General features: G+C 42.4%; 1 protein-coding gene across 1 annotated transcript in view; it reads right to left on the reverse strand.

Moving 5' to 3' along the window:
- Window positions 1-1,132: 1,132 nt before the first annotated feature.
- Window positions 1,133-18,553, reverse strand: part of olah (oleoyl-ACP hydrolase) — a 35,914-nt gene continuing 18,493 nt past the window's right edge. Inside the window, exons 2-7 of the mRNA XM_013132744.3 lie at window positions 15,365-15,492; window positions 15,018-15,156; window positions 7,071-7,170; window positions 5,155-5,324; window positions 3,387-3,469; window positions 1,133-1,665 (exon numbers count right to left, since the gene is read on the reverse strand). Of these exons, the coding sequence (XP_012988198.1) occupies window positions 1,523-1,665; window positions 3,387-3,469; window positions 5,155-5,324; window positions 7,071-7,170; window positions 15,018-15,156; window positions 15,365-15,491 (762 nt within the window). The 5' untranslated portion in view covers window position 15,492 and the 3' untranslated portion in view covers window positions 1,133-1,522. The remainder of the gene's footprint in view (window positions 1,666-3,386; window positions 3,470-5,154; window positions 5,325-7,070; window positions 7,171-15,017; window positions 15,157-15,364; window positions 15,493-18,553) is intronic.

Genomic DNA, 18,553 nt, shown 5'->3' on the forward strand with positions numbered 1-18,553 from the left:
GGGGTCATGACCCCATACACATCGGACCTGAAGTGGAGAGTTTTTGACTTCAAGTTCCTTTGTGTGTTCATCAAAGATGCCCTCACTTGGTCCAGGCAAGTGAACTCGGCAGTGAAAACTGCCCAACAGCGACTAAACTTCCTGAGGAGACTCAAGAAGATTGGCATGTCTGATGATACACCATTAAGAGCATCATCTCAGGCTGCATTACTGCCTTATACAGCAGCTGCTCTGCTACGGATTGCAAGTCCCTCCAGAGGGTGGTTAAACCTGCATCATCGGCTATGATCTGTTCTCCATGCAAGGCATATACCATACACAATGCCTTAGGAAAGCACAGCACATCATCAATGACTACAGCCACCCAGGCTATGGCCTGTTCATACTGCTGCCATCTGGTAGATGCTACCGGAGCATTGGGGCACACACTTCCAGACTCCATTTTTTCTCTCAGGCCATAAGGTTCCTTAAGTAGCAACACTGATATATGATCATATTGATCACACATGCACATTCCAAATGCTTTGATGTCTTTCCATATACATTAGAATATTTTTTTCTATGTACCATTCATAAGTATATTACACTCACATTTATAATATTCAATGCCTCTACCCAAATTGTTCATATTCCCCATTCTACACTTATTAAAATTGTTGCTAGTTTACATTATGTATATTATTGTTATATTTTTGCTTTATATATTTCTTAATTCTTACTACATAATGTCATATCACAAAAATTTTATTGTTCAGAATGACGCTATGTTATTTGGTGCATTTAAAAAAAAAAACATTGAACTTGAACACTGTTGGTAGGGACTCACCACTGCTGACCGGGATGCACCCCACAAGCTTTGCCATTTCAGAGATGCTATGAGCCAGTGGTCTGGCCATAACAACTTGTCAAATGTGCTCAGGTCTTTACTCCTGCCCATTTCTCTTGCATCCAACACATTGACTCTGAGAAACAATCTTACCATCAAATCTACCCATGTGCCGTTGTTAGGAGATGTTCAACATTATTCACTTCACCTGTCAGTGATCATAATGTTTTGGCCCATCAGTGTAAACTGTCATGTCATTCAACACTAATATAGGAGCAACACAATAAACTCAACCACACAAAATCATTATTTCACCACAAAATCAGTTTAATTCAATGATTATCTCAGTCTTTGGACACATTTGACGAGGGAAGTCCATTAACAGGCTAAATTCAGTATGAAGTAAAGATTTCAGGTCCCTCCTAATTCATCTTTCATAATAGGAGGGTGCAAAAGGTATGGTTTGCAAATAATTTTGACACCCTTATTTCTTTGTAGATGGAAAAGTATGACTTGTTAAATATAACCTATGAATTATTGTGTTAGTAGATACATATAATTTCCTGTGTTTTTTAGCATACCATATAGCATAGTATTTAAATGATTTAAACATTCTTTTTTGGGAGTGCCAATTATTCTGGACGTAACTGTACATAGAGAAGTAGTCAGTCAATATGCAGCAGTTTAGCCACTGCACTACAAGTAGTCCATTTCTGCAGTCTCCAGATACTTTGTGATACAGTCCAATATAATTTCCTCATTGGATGCATCTTTCAAGTAAAAGTGTCCTCCAGGTAGCATTTGAACTGTAAAATCTCCAGATGATATGTCTTTCCATGCTGTAAAAATGAGACAGAGAGAAAGAGAAAATATAACATACAGCAGAGGCGGAAAAAAATCACAAGTTGGATATCGCAACAAATGATGTTTGAAAGAATGAGTGGCCATTGAAGGCAAATGTTTTCTTGAGCAGACAGTCAGATTTCATTTATTTAAAAACAATACAAATCCAAACATAAATAGTATTTGACCAGAACACTAGAAATTACACACCTCCATCTATACTTGGAAATACAGACGTCTTTAATTAAAATCCCTTTGAGCTTATATCCTGATGGTTAAATAATTTTTTTGACAAATATACCACCCATCACCCATGGCCTTGGACCACTGCCCGCGGTGCACATGTGCTGCTGCAGCGCATGTTTCAAACCTGCCTACTGCTCTTTAAGCATAAATTATGCATAAAATTCGAAATTTCCTTCATATGCAACAAGACCCACCATCCTGGATAAACCTGTACTAAAGCAATTTCTAAAGTTCTAGAATAATCACATAACCAAGAACTTCTAACTGAACTTCACTCATCAATTATTAATAACCATAAAGTAATAACCATTACCACAAAATCATAGGGTGCAGATTAGATTAAACATTTCCTTTTAAAAGGAACATAATTATTTATTGATACACTGCTGATTTTGCAGGTTTTCCCACTTACAACGCATGTAGAAGTCTGTAATTTTCTATCATAGATACTCTTGAACTTTGAGTGACGGAATCTAAAACAAAAATCTAGAAAATCACATTGTATGATTTTTAAGTAATTCATTTGCATTTTATTGAACGACATAAGTATTTGATACATCAGAAAAGCAGAACGTAATATTTGGTACAGAAACCTTTGTTTGCAAGTACAGATATACGTTTCCTGTAGTTCTTGACCAGGTTTGCACACACTGCAGCAGGGATTTTGGCCCACTCCTCCATACAGACCTTCTCCAGATTCTTCAGGTTTCGGGGCTGTCGCTGGGCAATAAAGACTTTCAGCTCCCTCCAAAGATTTTCTATTGGGTTCAGGTCTGGAGACTGGCTAGGCCACTCCAGGACCTTGAGATGCTTCTTACGGAGCCACTCCTTAGTTGCCCTGGCTGTGTGTTTCGGGTCGTTGTCATGCTGGAAGACCCAGCCACGATCCATCTTCAATCCTCTTACTGAGGGAAGGAGGTTGTTGGCCAAGATCTCGCGATACATGGCCCCATCCATCCTCCCCTCAATACGGTGCAGTCGTCCTGTCCCCTTTGCCGAAAAACATCCCCCAAAGAATGATGTTTCCACCTCCATGCTTCACACTTGGGATGGTGTTCTTGGGGTTGTACTCATCCTTCTTCTTCCTCCAAAAACTGTGAGTGGAGTTTAGACCAGTTAATACAGGTAATGAGTTAATACAGGTAATGAGTGGAGAACAGGAGGGCTTCTTAAAGAAAAACTAACATGTCTGTGAGAGCCGGAAATCTTACTGGTTGGTAGGTGGATTTTTGTTTTAGATTCCGTCTCTCACAGTTTAAGTGTACCTATGATACAAATTACAGACCTCTACATGCTTTGTAAGTAGGAAAACCTACAAAATCGGCAGTGTATCAAATACTTCTTCTCCCCACTGTATATTTTTCACTAAACCTAATCAGCAATTTACTCCAGAGTGTTCCAGAAGTGCGAACCCGTTGAGAGAATGAATCAACGTAAAGAGCAGTTTTGCATAAGCCTTCAGAGCTCTGACCTTCTAAGTCATGAGGCATGTCTTGCTTTCCATCAAAGCATGTGACTGGGCAGGAGAGGAGAGGTGTTACTGGCCTATTGCACCTGGAAGACAAAATGGTTTACATATATTAATTCAATTGGGGAAATAAACATGTTGATTAACCTGTCCAGGCCAAAGATGCTAACAGGAAGTTTCCTTTCTATTCTGAAATGTGCACTTGTTAAGTATTGCCCACAAATCTTTGGATTGGTGAAGACAAATCTTAGTGGACATGTTCACCATATTCCTTACACAGGTGCTGGTCATATAATTAGAATATCATCAAAAAGTTGATTTATGTCAGTGATTCCATTCAAAAACTGAAACTTGTTTATTATATTCATGCATTACACACAGACTGATATATTTCAAATGTTTATTTCTTCTAATTGTGATAACTATAACAAACAACTAATGAAAATCCCAAATTCAGTATCTCCGAAAATTAGAATATTACTTAAGACCAATACAAAAAAATTATTTTTAGAAATGTTAGCCAACTGAAAAGTATGAACATGAAAAGTATGAGCTTATAAAGTATGCAATACTTAGTTGGGGCTCCTTTTGCCTGAATTACTGCAGCAATGCGGCGTGGCATGGAGTCGATCAGTCTGTGGCACTGCTCAGGTGTGAGAGCCCAGGTTGCTCTGATAATGGTTTTCAGCTCTTCTGCATTGTTGGGTCTGGCGTATCGCATCTTCCTCTTCACAATACCCCATAGATTTTCTATAGGATTAAGGTCAGGCGAGTTTGCTGGCCAATTAAGAACAGGGATACCATGGTCCTTAAACCAGGTACTGGTAGCTTTGGCACTGTGTGCAGGTGCCAAGTCCTGTTGGAAAATGAAATCTGCATCTCCATAAAGTTGGTCAGCAGCAGAAAGCATGAAGTGCTCTAAAACCTCCTGGTAGACAGCTGTGTTGACCTTGGACCTCAGAAAACACAGTGGACTGACACCAGCATATGACATGGCACCCCAAACCATCCCTGACTGTGGACACTTTACACTGGACTTCAAGCAACGTGGATTCTGTGCCTCTCTTCCTCCAGACTCTGGGACCTTGATTTCCAAAGGAAATGCAAAATGTACTTTCATCAGAGAACATAACTCAGCAGCAGTCCAGTCCTTTTTGTCTTTAGCCCAGGCGAGACGCTTCTGACGCTGTGTCTTGTTCAAGAGTGGCTTGACACAAAGAATGTGACAGCTGAAACCCATGTCTTGCATACGTCTGTGCGTGGTGGTTCTTGGACACAGAGCTCTGTGAACAGCCAGCCTCTTTAGCAATGACCTTTTGTGTCTTGCCCTCCTTGTGCAAGGTGTCAATGGTCGTCTTTTGGACAGCTGTCAAGTCAGCAGTCTTCCCCATGATTGTGTAGCCTACAGAACTAGACTGAGAGACCATTCAAAGCCCTTTGCAGGTGTTTTGAGTTAATTAGCTGATTAGAGTGTGGCACCAGGTGTCTTCAATATTGAACCTTTTCACAATATTAAAATTTTCTGAGATACTGAATTTGGGGTTTTCATTAGTTGTCAGTTATAATCATCAAAATTAAAAGAAATAAACACTCGAAATATATCAGTCTGTGTGGAATGAATGTATACATTATACAAGTTTCACTTTTTGAATGGAATTACTGAAATAAATCAACATTTTGATGATATTCTATTTATATGACCAGCACCTGTACAAGTCATTTTCTTTCAAATCAGTGAAAGGGTTAATCTGAACAAGCCAGGGTGACCCACCTGTAGTTCTCTACCACACAGAGGTCTGCCTTCAGCACAGGAAGGAAGAGTTTCATCACCTCAGAATTAGCCAATAACTCGGGGGGTGTCCCACCAATCCTTGTCATCCACTGCAAGAACTCCTCGTCTGATAAATTACTTCTTGTTGGAGCTTGGATACGCATCTCAGACTAGAAATCAAAGACCACAATACGTTTACTCCTTTGCGCATTTACATACAGCTCTAGAAAAAATGAAGTGACCACTGCAGCTTTTTCTTTCATTTCCAAAAAGTTGAAAAGGAAGGTTTTGAATGAGGAACAGAAGTGTTAAAATTAAGAGACCACTGCAAACTGAACGCTTCTGTTCTTCACTCAAAATATTCCTTTTCAAATTTTTTGGAAAGGAAAGAAAAAGGTGCAGTGGTCTCTAAATTTTTTCCAGAGCTGTATAAACAGGTAAAACTTGTAAAATGATATTTTTCAGAAGATTCTATGGTTACATACCATATGGATGTAATTTTAAGGTCATATTTACAGTTAAGGCCAAATTTTGCCATGCCAAATCCTTTATTTGCCTTCACAGCAATCAAACTTTTCTTATAATGGCTAAAGTGTCTTTTCCATGTTTCCAACGTTGAGACTGGGCCTCTGTACGCGTATGTAAATATTCCATAAAAAATCAATCAAGACGTTTCGAGCTACAATAGTCATTTATAACATTAACAATGTCTACACTGTAATTTTGATCCATTTGATGTTACTTTAATGGACAGAAATGAGCTTTTCTATGGAGTTAGATGCATCTCAATATTCGTAAATATATCCAGAAAATCTGTGCGTATATCCATCACAACTCACAAATAAAAATAGGATTTGTAAATGTGAAAGAATATTTTGTAAATATTATCTGTAAATATGTAAACTTGTTTCACAAATATAAATACAAATTGTGAATATGTAACAACATATTTCACAAGAAAAACCTCTGTAAAACATTTACAGCTATTGCTTAACATCTACAAGTGTTGACTTGTTAATGTTCACATTTACAAATCCTAAGTTTATTTACGGATCTGAATTTTATATTTATATTTATTTCTGAGACACATTTTTTTTTCTATAGGTAGCTAGGACACGTTTTTCCTGAAATGGGAGTATAACGTTTATTTGTATAACAATATTTGGCCGCATCACCAATGGGTAATACAAAGCCAAGCGTGTTTTCGGCTTCAGGCAACTATCTTAAGCACATTTATGTCAGCCTACACCTGGTTGGCTAGCTAGCCAGCTGGTAGGCAACTTTAGCTTTTAAAGTAATGAAGGTATCCAACACGATGATGCAGCTGACTACATAACGGTATGTTGTTGACTTGGACAGTTGCATTTGGTTCATTCTGTGTTTCGGGGTCAATGTCACGCTGGAAGACCCAGCCATAACCCATCTTCAATGCTCTTACTGAGGGAAGGAGGTTGTTGGCCAAGATCTTGCGATACATGGCCCCATTCATCCTCCCCTCAATACGGTGCCGTCGTCCTGCCCCCTTTGCAGAAAAGCATCCCCAAAGAATGATGTTTCCACCTCCATGCTTCACGGTTGGGATGGTGTTCTTGGGGTTGTACTCACCCTTCTTCTTCCTCCAAACACGGCGAGTGGAGTTTAGACCAAAAAGCTAAAAATGTTTCTCATCAGACCACATGACCTTCTCCCATTCCTCCTCACATACAATGTCATAGAATGTGATTTTCTGGATTTTTGTTTTAGATTGCATCACTCACAGTTGAAGAGTACCTATGATAAAAATTACAGACTTCTACATGCTTTGTAAGTGGGAAAACCTGCTAAATCGGCAGTGTATCAAATACTTGTTTTCCCCACTTTATATATATAAAAATAAAAGGTTTTTTACACTATTGTTTAAACAGTGGGGTACTCACATATGGTGCAGAGGCACCAGACAGGAACATGTGAATTGGTTCCAGCTTGTGGACTCTCTTCAGAGTATGTGCTAGAGCAAAGCTGGCCATGGCACCAAAGCTGTAACAGAGCAGAATATGTACAGGTCTGGAAAAAATTGAGAGACCACTGCACCTTTTTCTTTCCTTTCCAAAAAAGTTAGAAAGGAACGTTTTGAGTAAGGAACAGAAGGGTTAAAATTAAGAGACCACTGCAAATTGAACGCTTCTGTTCCTCACTCAAAGCATTCCTTTTCAACTTTTTTGGAAAGGAAAGAAAAATTTGCAGTGGTCTCTTTTTCAAGAGCTGAATGTGGGTAAAAAAAAATAGACAAATTTAGATTGTTAAAATGTATGTTCAGGTAAGAAATAGGGAGGCACCAGGATATCAGCTAGTAATCGGTATCTATAAAACGTGCCTTAAAATCAATGATTATTTCAGACTGATTGTGCTTTTGTCTGAATGGGTGTCCAATCAATTAGACACTTTTTTATACATCTTTATTTCAACTGGAATCATGTGTGTTATTGTTATTGTTTTTTCTCTTTTAAGGTTTTGTTAAAGAAGTCTAATAACTTACTACATTGATACAGTGGGTAGAATAAGTATTTGATACATTGACGATTTTGCAGGTTTTCCTACTTATAAAGCATGTAGAGGTTTGTAATTTTTATCATAGGTACACTTCAAATATGAGAGACAGAATCCATCCATCCATCCATCCATCATCTTCCGCTTATCCGGGGCCGGGTCACGAGGGCAGCAGTCTAAGCAGGGATGCCCAGACTTCCCTCTCCCCAGACACTTCCTCTATCTCTTCCGGGGGGACACCGAGGCGTTCCCAGGCCAGCCGGGAGACATAGTCCCTCCAGTGTGTCCTAGGTCTTCCCCGGGGTCTCCTCCCAGTGGGACGGGACCGGAACACCTTCCCAGGAAGGCGTTCCGGAGGCATCCGAAACAGATGCCCAAGACACCTCAGCTGACCCCTCTCGTTGTGGAGGAGCAACGGCTCTACTCTGAGCTCCTCCCGGGTGAGCGAGCTTCTCACCCTATCTCTAAGGGATCGCCCAGCCACCCTGCGGAGAAAGCTCATTTCGGCCGCCTGTATCCGGGATCTTGTCCTTTCGGTCATGACCCAAAGCTCATGACCATAGGTGAGAGTAGGAACGTAGATTGACCGGTAAATCGAGAGCTTCGCCTTGCGGCTCAGCTCTTTCTTCACCACGACAGACCGATACATCGACCGCATTTCAGCAGAAGCTGGACCGATCCGTCTGTCAATCTCCCTTTCCATCCTTCCCTCACTCGTGAACAAGACCCCTAGATACTTAAGCTCCTCCACTTGAGGCAGGCACTCTCCACCAACCTGAAGTGGGCAAGCCACCCTTTTCCGACTGAGGACCATGGCCTCGGATTTGGAGGTTCTGATTTACATCCCCACCGCTTCACACTCGGCTGCAAACCATCCCAGTGCATGCTGAAAGGTCCTGGTTAGAAGGGGCCAACACGACAACATCATCCGCAAAGAGCAGAGATGAAATTGTGTGGTCCCCAAACCTGACACCCTCCGGCCCCTGGCTGCGCCAAGAAATTCTGTCCATAAAAATTACGAACAGAACCGGCGACAAAGGGCAGCCCTGCTGGAGTCCAACATGCACTGGGAACAAATCTGACTTACTGCCGATAATGCGGACCAAGCTCCTGCTTCGGTCGTATAGGGACCTGACAGCCCTTAACAAAGGACCCAGGACCCCATATTCCCGAAGCACCCTCCACAGGACGCCGCGAGGGACACAGTCGAATGCCATCTCCAAATCCACAAAACACATGTGGACTGGTTGGGCAAACTCCCATGAACCCTCCAACACCCCGTAGAGGGTAGAGAGCTGGTCCAGTGTTCCACGGCCCGGACGAAAACCACACTGTTCCTCCTGAATCCGAGGTTCTACTATCGGCCGTATTCTCCTCTCCAGAACCCTGGCATAGACTTACCCGGGGAGGCTGAGAACTGTGATCCCCCTATAGTTGGAACACACCCTCCGGTCCCCCTTCTTAAAAAGAGGGACCACCACTCCGGTCTGCAATCCCAGAGGCACTGTCCCCGACCGCCACGCGATGTTGCACAGGCGTGTCAACCAAGACAGCCCCACAACATCCAGAGACTTGAGGTACTCAGGGCGGATCTCATCCACCCCAGGTGCCTTGCCACCAAGGAGTTACTTGACCACCTCTGTGACTTCAGCCCGGGTGATGGACGAGTCCACCTCTGAGCCCTCATCCTCTGCTTCCTCAATGAAAGACGTGACGGCAGGATTGAGGAGAACCTCGAAGTACTCCTTCCACCGCCCGACGACATCCCCAGTTGAGGTCAACAGCTGCCCACCTCTACTGTAAACAGCGTTGGTAGGGCACTGTTTCCCTCTCCTGAGACGCCGGACGGTTTGCCAGAATCTCTTCGAGGCCAGCCGATAGTCCTTCTCCATGGCCCCACCGAACTCCTCCCAGGCCCGAGTTTTTGCCTCCACAACCACCCGGGCTGCAGTCCGCTTGGCCTGCCGGTACCAGTCAGCTACCTCAGGAGCCCCACAAGCCAACCAGGCCTGATAGGACTCCTTCCTCAGCTTGACGGCATCCCATACTTCCGGTGTCCACCACCGGGTTTGGGGATTGCCGCCTCGACAGGCACCAGAGACCTTACGGCCACAGCTCCGAGCGGCCGCTTCGACAATGGCGGTGGAGAATATGGTCCACTCGGACTCAATATCTCCAGCCTCCCTCGGGATCCAGTCGAAGCTCTGCCGGAGGTGGGAGTTAAAGATCTCTCTGACAGGAGACTCGGCCAGACGTTCCCAGCAGACCCTTACAGTACGCTTGGGCCTGCCGAGTCTGTCCAGCTTCCTCCCCCGCCATCGGATCCAACTCACCACCAGTTGGTGATCAGTTGACAGCTCCGCCCCTCTCTTCACCCGAGTGTCCAAGACATACGGCCGCAGGTCAGATGAGACGACAACAAAGTCGATCATCGACCTGCGGCCTAGGGTGTCCTGGTGCCACGTGCAAGACACCAACTGTGACTAGCACAGAAGTCCAATAACTGAACACCACTCGGGTTTAGATCAGGGGGGCCGTTCCTCCCAATCACGCCCCTCCAGGTGTCACTGTCGTTGCCCACGTGGGCGTTGAAGTCCCCCAGTAGAACGATAGAGTCCCCAGTCGGAGCACTTTCCAGCACCCCTCCCAGAGACTCCAAGAAGGTCGGGTACTCTGCACTGCCGTTCGGCCCGTAGGCACAAACAACAGTGAGAGACCTATCCCCGACCCGTAGGCGCAGGGAAATGACCCACTCGTTCACCGGGGTAAACTCCAACACATGGCGGCAGAGCTGGGGGGCTATAAGCAAACCCACACCAGCCCGCCGCCTCTCACCATGGGCAACTCCAGAGTGGTAAAGAGTCCATCCTCTCTCAAGGAGTGTGGTTCCAAAGCCCAAGCCGTGCGTAGAGGTGATCCCGACTACCTCTAATCGGAACCTCTCAACCTCACGCACGATCTCAGGCTCCTTCCCCGCCAGCGAGGTGACGTTCCACGTCTCTAGAGCTAGTTTCCCTGTCCAGAGATCGGGTTGTCTAGGCCCCTGCCTTCGACTGCCGCCCGATCCTCTTCGCACCGGCCCCTTATGGTCCCTCCTGTGGGTGGTGAGCCCACGGGAAGGCGGCCCCACGTCGCCCGTTCGGGCTGAGCCCGGCCGGGCCCCATGGGGAAAGGCCCGGCCACCAGGCGCTCGCATACGAGCCCCAAACCCGGGCCTGGCTCCAGGGTGGGGCCCCGGCTGCGCCATACCGGGCGACATCACAGAGACGGAATCTAAAAAGCAAATCCAGAAAATCACATTGTATGATTTTTAACTAATTAATTAAGTATTTGATCACCTACCAACCAGTAAGAATTCCAGCTCTCACAGACCTGTTAGTTTTTCTTTAAGAAGCCTGTTCTCCACTCATTACCTGTATTAACTGCACCTGTTTAAACTCGTTACCTGTATAAAAGACACCTGTCACACACTGAATCAAACAGACTCCAACCTCTCCAAAATGGCCAAGACCAGAGAGCTGTGTAAGGACATGAGGGATAAGATTGTAGACCTGCACAAGGCTGGGATGGGCTACAGGACAATAGGCAAGCAGCTTGGTGAGAAGGCAACAACTGTTGGTGCAATTATAAGAAAATGGAAGAAGTTCAAGATGACGGTCAGTCTCCCTCGGTCTGGGGCTCCATGCCAGATCACACCTCGTGGGGCATCAATGATCATGAGGAAGGTGAGGGATCAGCCCAGAACTACACGGCAGGACCTGGTCAATGACCTGAAGAGAGCTGGGACCACAGTCTCATAGAAAACCATTAGTAACACACAACGCCGTCATGGATTAAAATCCTGCAGCGCACGCAAGGTCCCCCTGCTCAAGCCAGAGCATGTCCAGGCCTGTCTGAAGTTTGCCAATGACCATCTGGATGATCCAGAGGAGGAATGGGAGAAGGTCATGAGGTCTGATGAGACAAAAATAGAGCTTTTTGGTCTAAACTCCACTCGCCGTGTTTTGAGGAAGAAGAAGGATGAGTACAACTCCAAGAACATCCCAACCGTGAAGCATGGAGGTGGAAACATCATTCTTCGACGGCATCGTAATGAGGGGAAGATGGATGGGGCCATGTATTGCGAGATCTTGGCCAACAACCTCCTTCTCTCAGTAAGAGCATTGAAGATGGGTCGTGGCTGGGTCTTCCAGCATGACAACAGCCCGAAACACACAGCCAGGGCAACTAAGGAGTGGCTCCGTAAGAAGTATCTCAAGGTCCTGGAGTGGCCTAGACAGTCTCCAGACCTGAACCCAATAGAAAATTATCCCCTAGGGGGCCAAACTATTTAGTCAGGCATGTGCCAAGAAACTACAGGATATTATAAATGCATGATAGCCAATTTCACAGACCTGTGTGATGGTAATGTGGTGAAGTCAAAATTGAGAGTTGTGTAGCTATGTTGTTAAATTTGTTAATAGGTTATATGGTTAATAATTCCTTCGCACAAGCGGCCGAGTTGCACATTGATGTCTTTGATGGTGTTAGTGAATGTCTGTGTTTTTTTAACTTGTTCACTTTTTGATGAATATACAGGATGCAACTCCTTATCGTATGGATTCCAGATCCATCCCTTTTACCAATTCTCCATTTTTCATATCCGTCCTGAAAAGATGGCCAGTGCGGGTTCAGGAATGGCGCCTCCTGTGGCCGCATTCGCTCATGCTGTCACTTTCCATTCACTTAATGAAGTGAAGGCAGGGGAGAAGCATGTAAGAAGCATCTCAAGGTCCTGGAATGGCCTAGCCAATCTCCAGACCTGAACCCAATAGAAAATCTTTGGAAGGAGCTGAAAGTCTGTATTGCCCAGCAAAAGCCCCGAAACCTGAAGGATCTGGAGAAGGTCTGTATGGAGGAGTGGGCCAAAATCCCTGCTGCAGTGTGTGCCAACCTGGTCAAGTACAGGAAACGTATGATCTCTGTAATTGCAAACAAAGGTTTCTGTACCAAATATTAAGTTCTGCTTTTCTGATGTATCAAATACTTATGTCATGCAATAAAATGCTAATTAATTATTTTTAAAAAATCTTACAATGTGATTTTCTGGATTTTTGTTTTAGATTCTGTCTCTCACAGTTGAAGTGTAGCTATGATAAAAATGACAGACTCCTACATGCTTTGTAAGTGGGAAAACCTGTAAAATCGGCAGTGTATCAAATACTTGTTCTCCTCACTGTGTGTGTGTGTATATATATATATATATATATATACACACACGCACCTAAAGGATTATTAGGAACACCTGTTCAATTTCTCATTAATTAAATTATCTAATCAACCAATCACATGGCAGTTGCTTCAATGCATTTAGGGGTGTGGTCCTGGTCAAGACAATCTCCTGAACTCCAAACTGAATGTCAGAATGGCAAAGAAAGGTGATTTAAGCAATTTTGAGCGTGGCATGGTTGTTGGTGCCAGACGGGCCGGTCTGAGTATTTCACAATCTGCTCAGTTACTGGGATTTTCACGCACAACCATTTCAACGGTTTGCAAAGAATGGTGTGAAAAGGGAAAAACATCCAGTATGCGGCAGTCCTGTGGGCGAAAATGCCTTGTTGATGCTAGAGGTCAGAGGAGAATGGGCCGACTGATTCAAGCTGATAGAAGAGCAACTTTGACTGAAATAACCACTTGTTACAACCGAGAAGCCACAACACGCACAACCTTAAGGCGGATGGGCTACAACAGCAGAAGACCCCACCGGGTACCACTCATCTCCACTACAAATAGGAAAAAAGAGGCTACAATTTGCACAAGCTCACCAAAATTGGACAGTTGAAGACTGGAAGAATGTTGCCTGGTCTGATGTGTATCGATTTCTGTTGAGACATTCAGATGGTAGATTTGGCGTAAACAGAATGAGAACATGGATCCATCATGCCTTGTTTCCCCTGTGCAGGCTGGTGGTGGTGGTGTAATGGTGTGGGAGATGTTTTCTTGGCACGCTTTAGGCCCCTTAGTGCCAATTGGGCATCGTTTAAATGCCACGGCCTACCTGAGCATTGTTTCTGACCATGTCCATCCCTTTATGACCACCATGTACCCATCCTCTCATGGCTACTTCCAGCAGGATAATGCACCATGTCACAAAGCTTGAATCATTTCAAATTGGTTTCTTGAACATGACAATGAGTTCACTGTACTGAAATGGCCCCCACAGTCACCAGATCTCAACCCAATAGAGCATCTTTGGGATGGTGGAACGGGAGCTTCGTGCCCTGGATGTGCATCCCACAAATCTCCAAAAACTGCAAGATGCTATCCTATCAATATGGGCCAACATTTCTCAAGAATGCTTTCAGCACCTTGTTGAATCAATGCCACGTAGAATTAAGGCAGTTCTGAAGGCGAAAGGGGGTCAAACTTAGTATTAGTATGGTGTTCCTAATAATCCTTTAGGTGAGTGTATATATTTTTTTTATTTCAATTTAGCTTTAGTCCTGTTTTCCTTTTTTTTTGCTCTTATTCCTGTCTAGGCACAGATTCTAGAAGAAGTCCCACTAGAGTTTTATGGGTTAATAGAACATGCAAATAATATGATCTAGTTGTTGACGTTATTGTTGCTCTATCTTGCTGACAATGTCTATTGACCTGTTTTATTATCTTCACATTATAATTATGGGTAATATAATTGACGTATAATGTAAACTTTACCTTCCATATGTTGCCATTATGTAGTCAATATTGATTATTTATTCAATGAGTGACGTATACAGTGGGGAGAACAAGTATATCTCTCACAGTTGAAGTGTACCTATGATAAAAATTACAGACCCCTACATTCTTTGTAAGTAGGAAAACCTGCAAAATCGGCAGTGTATCAAATACTTGTTCTCCCCACTGTACATGATCAATGGAATAATACATAAAAGGCAACAATACATAATATAATACAATAATACATATTATTGTATATACTTGTTCTCCCCACTGTATGTGATGTGAGACCCTATTGGTCCACTTGAGGTAATTTCACCTATTTAAGATGGCCTCTTGTGATTTCGTAAGATAACCTGATGAAGGTCCTCGGACTGAAAAGTTTTTTGATATTGCAAGTTATAGGGACAGTGTGCGGGAGTTCTTGTTCAAAATGAAAGATAAATAGAAAGTTATGTGTGGTTACATTTTTATTGAAAATATAAAAATTTACGGAAGGAACATTTTAATATTATATGAATATAGTATTAGCTAACAATTTTCATTTCAGTTCATCCCTTGTACGAAAAGACTATACACCTGATTTGTTTCTGGGTGATGACATTCATAACTAAATTATGCAGTTTTTCTTCTCATACCTGTGACCAAAGAGAGCAAATGGCTTCTCCTTCAGTACTGGCAAAAGCACACTGATGACTTCATCAACAATCTGCTCCATGCTCTGAAAAAAGTGCTCTTTGGCACGAGTCTCTCTACCAGGAAGTTTAACAGCAAAAACTAGAAAAGGAAGAGATACAATGTGCATGATTTATTAAATTTTTTTCACTTTTACGTCACTAAGATGTAGCTCATAAATCCTGAGTTTAGAGTTATAAATCTATAATGCAAATACTACGGACCAATTATATTTTTATACGATAATGGTACTCAATATTATGCATTTTGGACTCTGAAAAGTGAAAATGTAAATTGCATGTATAATTACCTTCAATAGCGCTGAGGATTTTGCCCCAGCGTGCATAATGGATGGAGCCTCCTCCTGCCCATGGGAAGCATATCAGCCTGGCCACGGCCTCGGGTCGCTTATGAAAGCAGTTGATAACTTGGTCCATTCTATAATATTTCACAAAAGAAAAGGTATTTGCAACTTACTCAGCTTTCAAAGGCTTCAAATTTCATAATGTTTGTGTGATATGCACTGTATGTCTTTTTATATTGTATATTCATATATAGTATCTATCTACTGTACAGTGGCTTTCTAAAGTATTCAGACCCCATTCACTTTCTCAAAAAACATTTTAATTGTTTTTGCCAAACACATTTTTTTGCCAAACACATTTTGTCTGCTAATTCATTGAAAATGAATAATTTAAGCATCTCGTACAGTTGTGCTCATAAGTTTGCATACCCTGGCAAAAATTGTGACATTTTGGCATTGATTTTGAAAATAAGACTGATCATGCAAAAAAAAACTGTCTTTTAAATTATAATAATAACAGAAATCACCAAAATGGCCGTGATGAACAGTTTACATACCCTTAAATGTTTGGCCTTGTTACAGACACACAAGGTAACACACACAGGTGAAAATGGCAATTCAGAATATGTATGTTTTATAATATTACAACACTTTTTGTGGGAGCTATTGACAACTGAAGTCACAATTCTGCCCAAAAACATTTAAACATTTTGAAAAATAAAAGGTGTGGATTGTTTAGACCAAAAAGCTCTATTTTTGTCTCATCAGACCACATGACCTTCTCCCATTCCTCCTCTGGATCATCTAGATGGTCACTGGCAAACTTCAGAAGGGCCTGGACATGCGCTGGCTTGAGCAGGGGGACCTTGCGTGAGCAGCAGGATTTTAATCCCATTGACCAGGTCCTGCCATGTAGTTCTGGGCTGATCCCTCACCTTCCTCATGAGGTGAGATCTTACACAGCTCTCTGGTCTTGGCCAGAGAGCTGTGTAAGATCTCTGGCCAACCTCTATTGTGGAGAGGTTGGAGTCTGTTTGATTGAGTGTGTGGACAGGTGTCTTTTATACAGGTAACAAGTTCAAACAGGTACAGTTAATACAGGTAATGAGTGGAGAACAGGAGGGCTTCTTAAAGAAAAACTAACAGGTCTGTGAGAGACGGAATTCTTACTGGTTGGTAGGTGATCAAATACTTACGTCATGCAATAAAATGCAAATTAATTATTTCAAAATTATACAATGTGATTTTCTGGATTTTTGTTTTAGATTCTGTCTCTCACAGTTGAAGTGAACCTATGATAAAAATTACAGACCTCTACATGCTTTGTAAGTAGGAAAACCTGCAAAATCGGCAGTGTATCAAACACTTGTTCATGTTCAAACTTTTCAGGTAACATTTCTAAAAATCCTTAAGTAATAATACAATTTTCTGAGATACTGAATTTGGGGTTTTGATTAGTTGTCAGTTATAATCATCAAAATTAAAAGAAATAAACACTTGAAATATATCAGTCTGTGTGGAATGAATGTATAAATTATACAAGTTTCACTTTTTGAATGGAATCACTGAAATAAATCAACTTTTTGATGATATTCCAATTTTATGACCAGCACTTGTATGTGTGATGTGATTGGTTGCTTAGATAATTGCATTAATGGGAAATTGAACAGGTGTTCCTTATAATCCTTTAGGTGAGTGTAGCACCTTAATGTTAGTGTGTTTGATACAGAGTTACAGAGTAAACTTCAAATTACAACTTTATTTTACATTCATTAATAGTAAATGAGGTAAAATGTTCATTTAATTGTTATTTTGATTTTAGGGCATATCATCCATTCCTATAGACTACCATGGCCGTGTCAGTTCCTTTTATTTAGTTAATAAAAAGGAGTGTGAAATGCTCTGAAGCAGGATGTGACTTCTGCAACTGACTGCCCCCTCCCAACCCCAAACACCTGTCCCTCGAACTCACTCCCCTCCCCCCTTCCAATGTTTTAATACAATTATTTTTGTAACCAGTTTTGTTAATGGGGTTTCATTTATTCAAGCATGATAAACAAAATTGTATATCAAACAACAAGAAAATGCATAGATTTCGGTCATGAGGTAACACATTGCCTTTACTGTACATGGACCGATCTTGCTTACTTTCGTGCGTAGTCACCCCCCAAAGGCCCATTCTGACCCTGGAAAACCCCTGATAATGATAGGAAAACAGGATATTGGAAAACACTAATTGGTTTGTCATTTTGAAAATGTTGGTCACCAAAAATAAGTTTGAAAACCACTTGTTTACAGAACCCTACAGAAATCTGTTAGGTATAAAACGGTACACGGTATGTTTATCGAACCGTTTGGTTCATTCTCCTTTGTTACGCCCCCTGCGGTTCAATACGCACATGTAATCTGCAGAGTTATGATATGCCGGTCATTTTCATATAATTTCCAAAACATGCTTATTGTGCTGCTGACTACACGCACGTTGTAGATTCAGACCCACAGAAGCAGACGCATAGCTTCTAAACCGGTAAGGCAGGCAACTGCTTGGGGCCCCAGGCTGTTAGGAGGCTCCTGAGGGCTGACAAACTCCACAGAAATGTGTCAGAATATGGCAATCGCAGGGACCGCAACCCCCTTCCCCTTAAACAACCAATGGACGATTTGCAATGACATCTCTGTAGGAAACCTCCCTACAGGCGCCCCACATGGTATCTGCAGGTTTCAGGAAGTTACTTTTAAAATGTTTTAAGACTTTCAAATGCCACTACAAATTCAAGACAAATTTCACAACAACACCCCATACAAAAAATACGTAAGGACACCAATTCAACTGAAGTACCCACTGTTAGAGCAATAAGCCTGTTGCTAGTCTCACGAGGCCACACCACCAATCTCATCTGGCCTCCTTGGAGGTCTGGAAACTTGCCTATTAATAGCAGCAAGATTTTTATTGGATGTTAGTTTTCAAATAAATATCCACTCACAGGCTTGTTAAAGGTGGTTTCATTATTTCTTCGAACTGGATAGAAGACATTCCCTGAAAGTTTTTAGTTCCTACATAGTTTGCAACATATCAGAAAAGAAGCAAAGATGGAGGAAAAACGTAATTCTGTTTTGGAAGAACTGGGCTCTATTCATAACATAGAGTCAATAAAGCCATTACAACTTCTCTGCTTAAATGCTATTTTCTAAAAA

The sequence above is a fragment of the Esox lucius genome, chromosome 10, assembly GCF_011004845.1.
Source record: "Esox lucius isolate fEsoLuc1 chromosome 10, fEsoLuc1.pri, whole genome shotgun sequence".
In the NCBI taxonomy this organism is placed as follows: domain Eukaryota; kingdom Metazoa; phylum Chordata; class Actinopteri; order Esociformes; family Esocidae; genus Esox; species Esox lucius.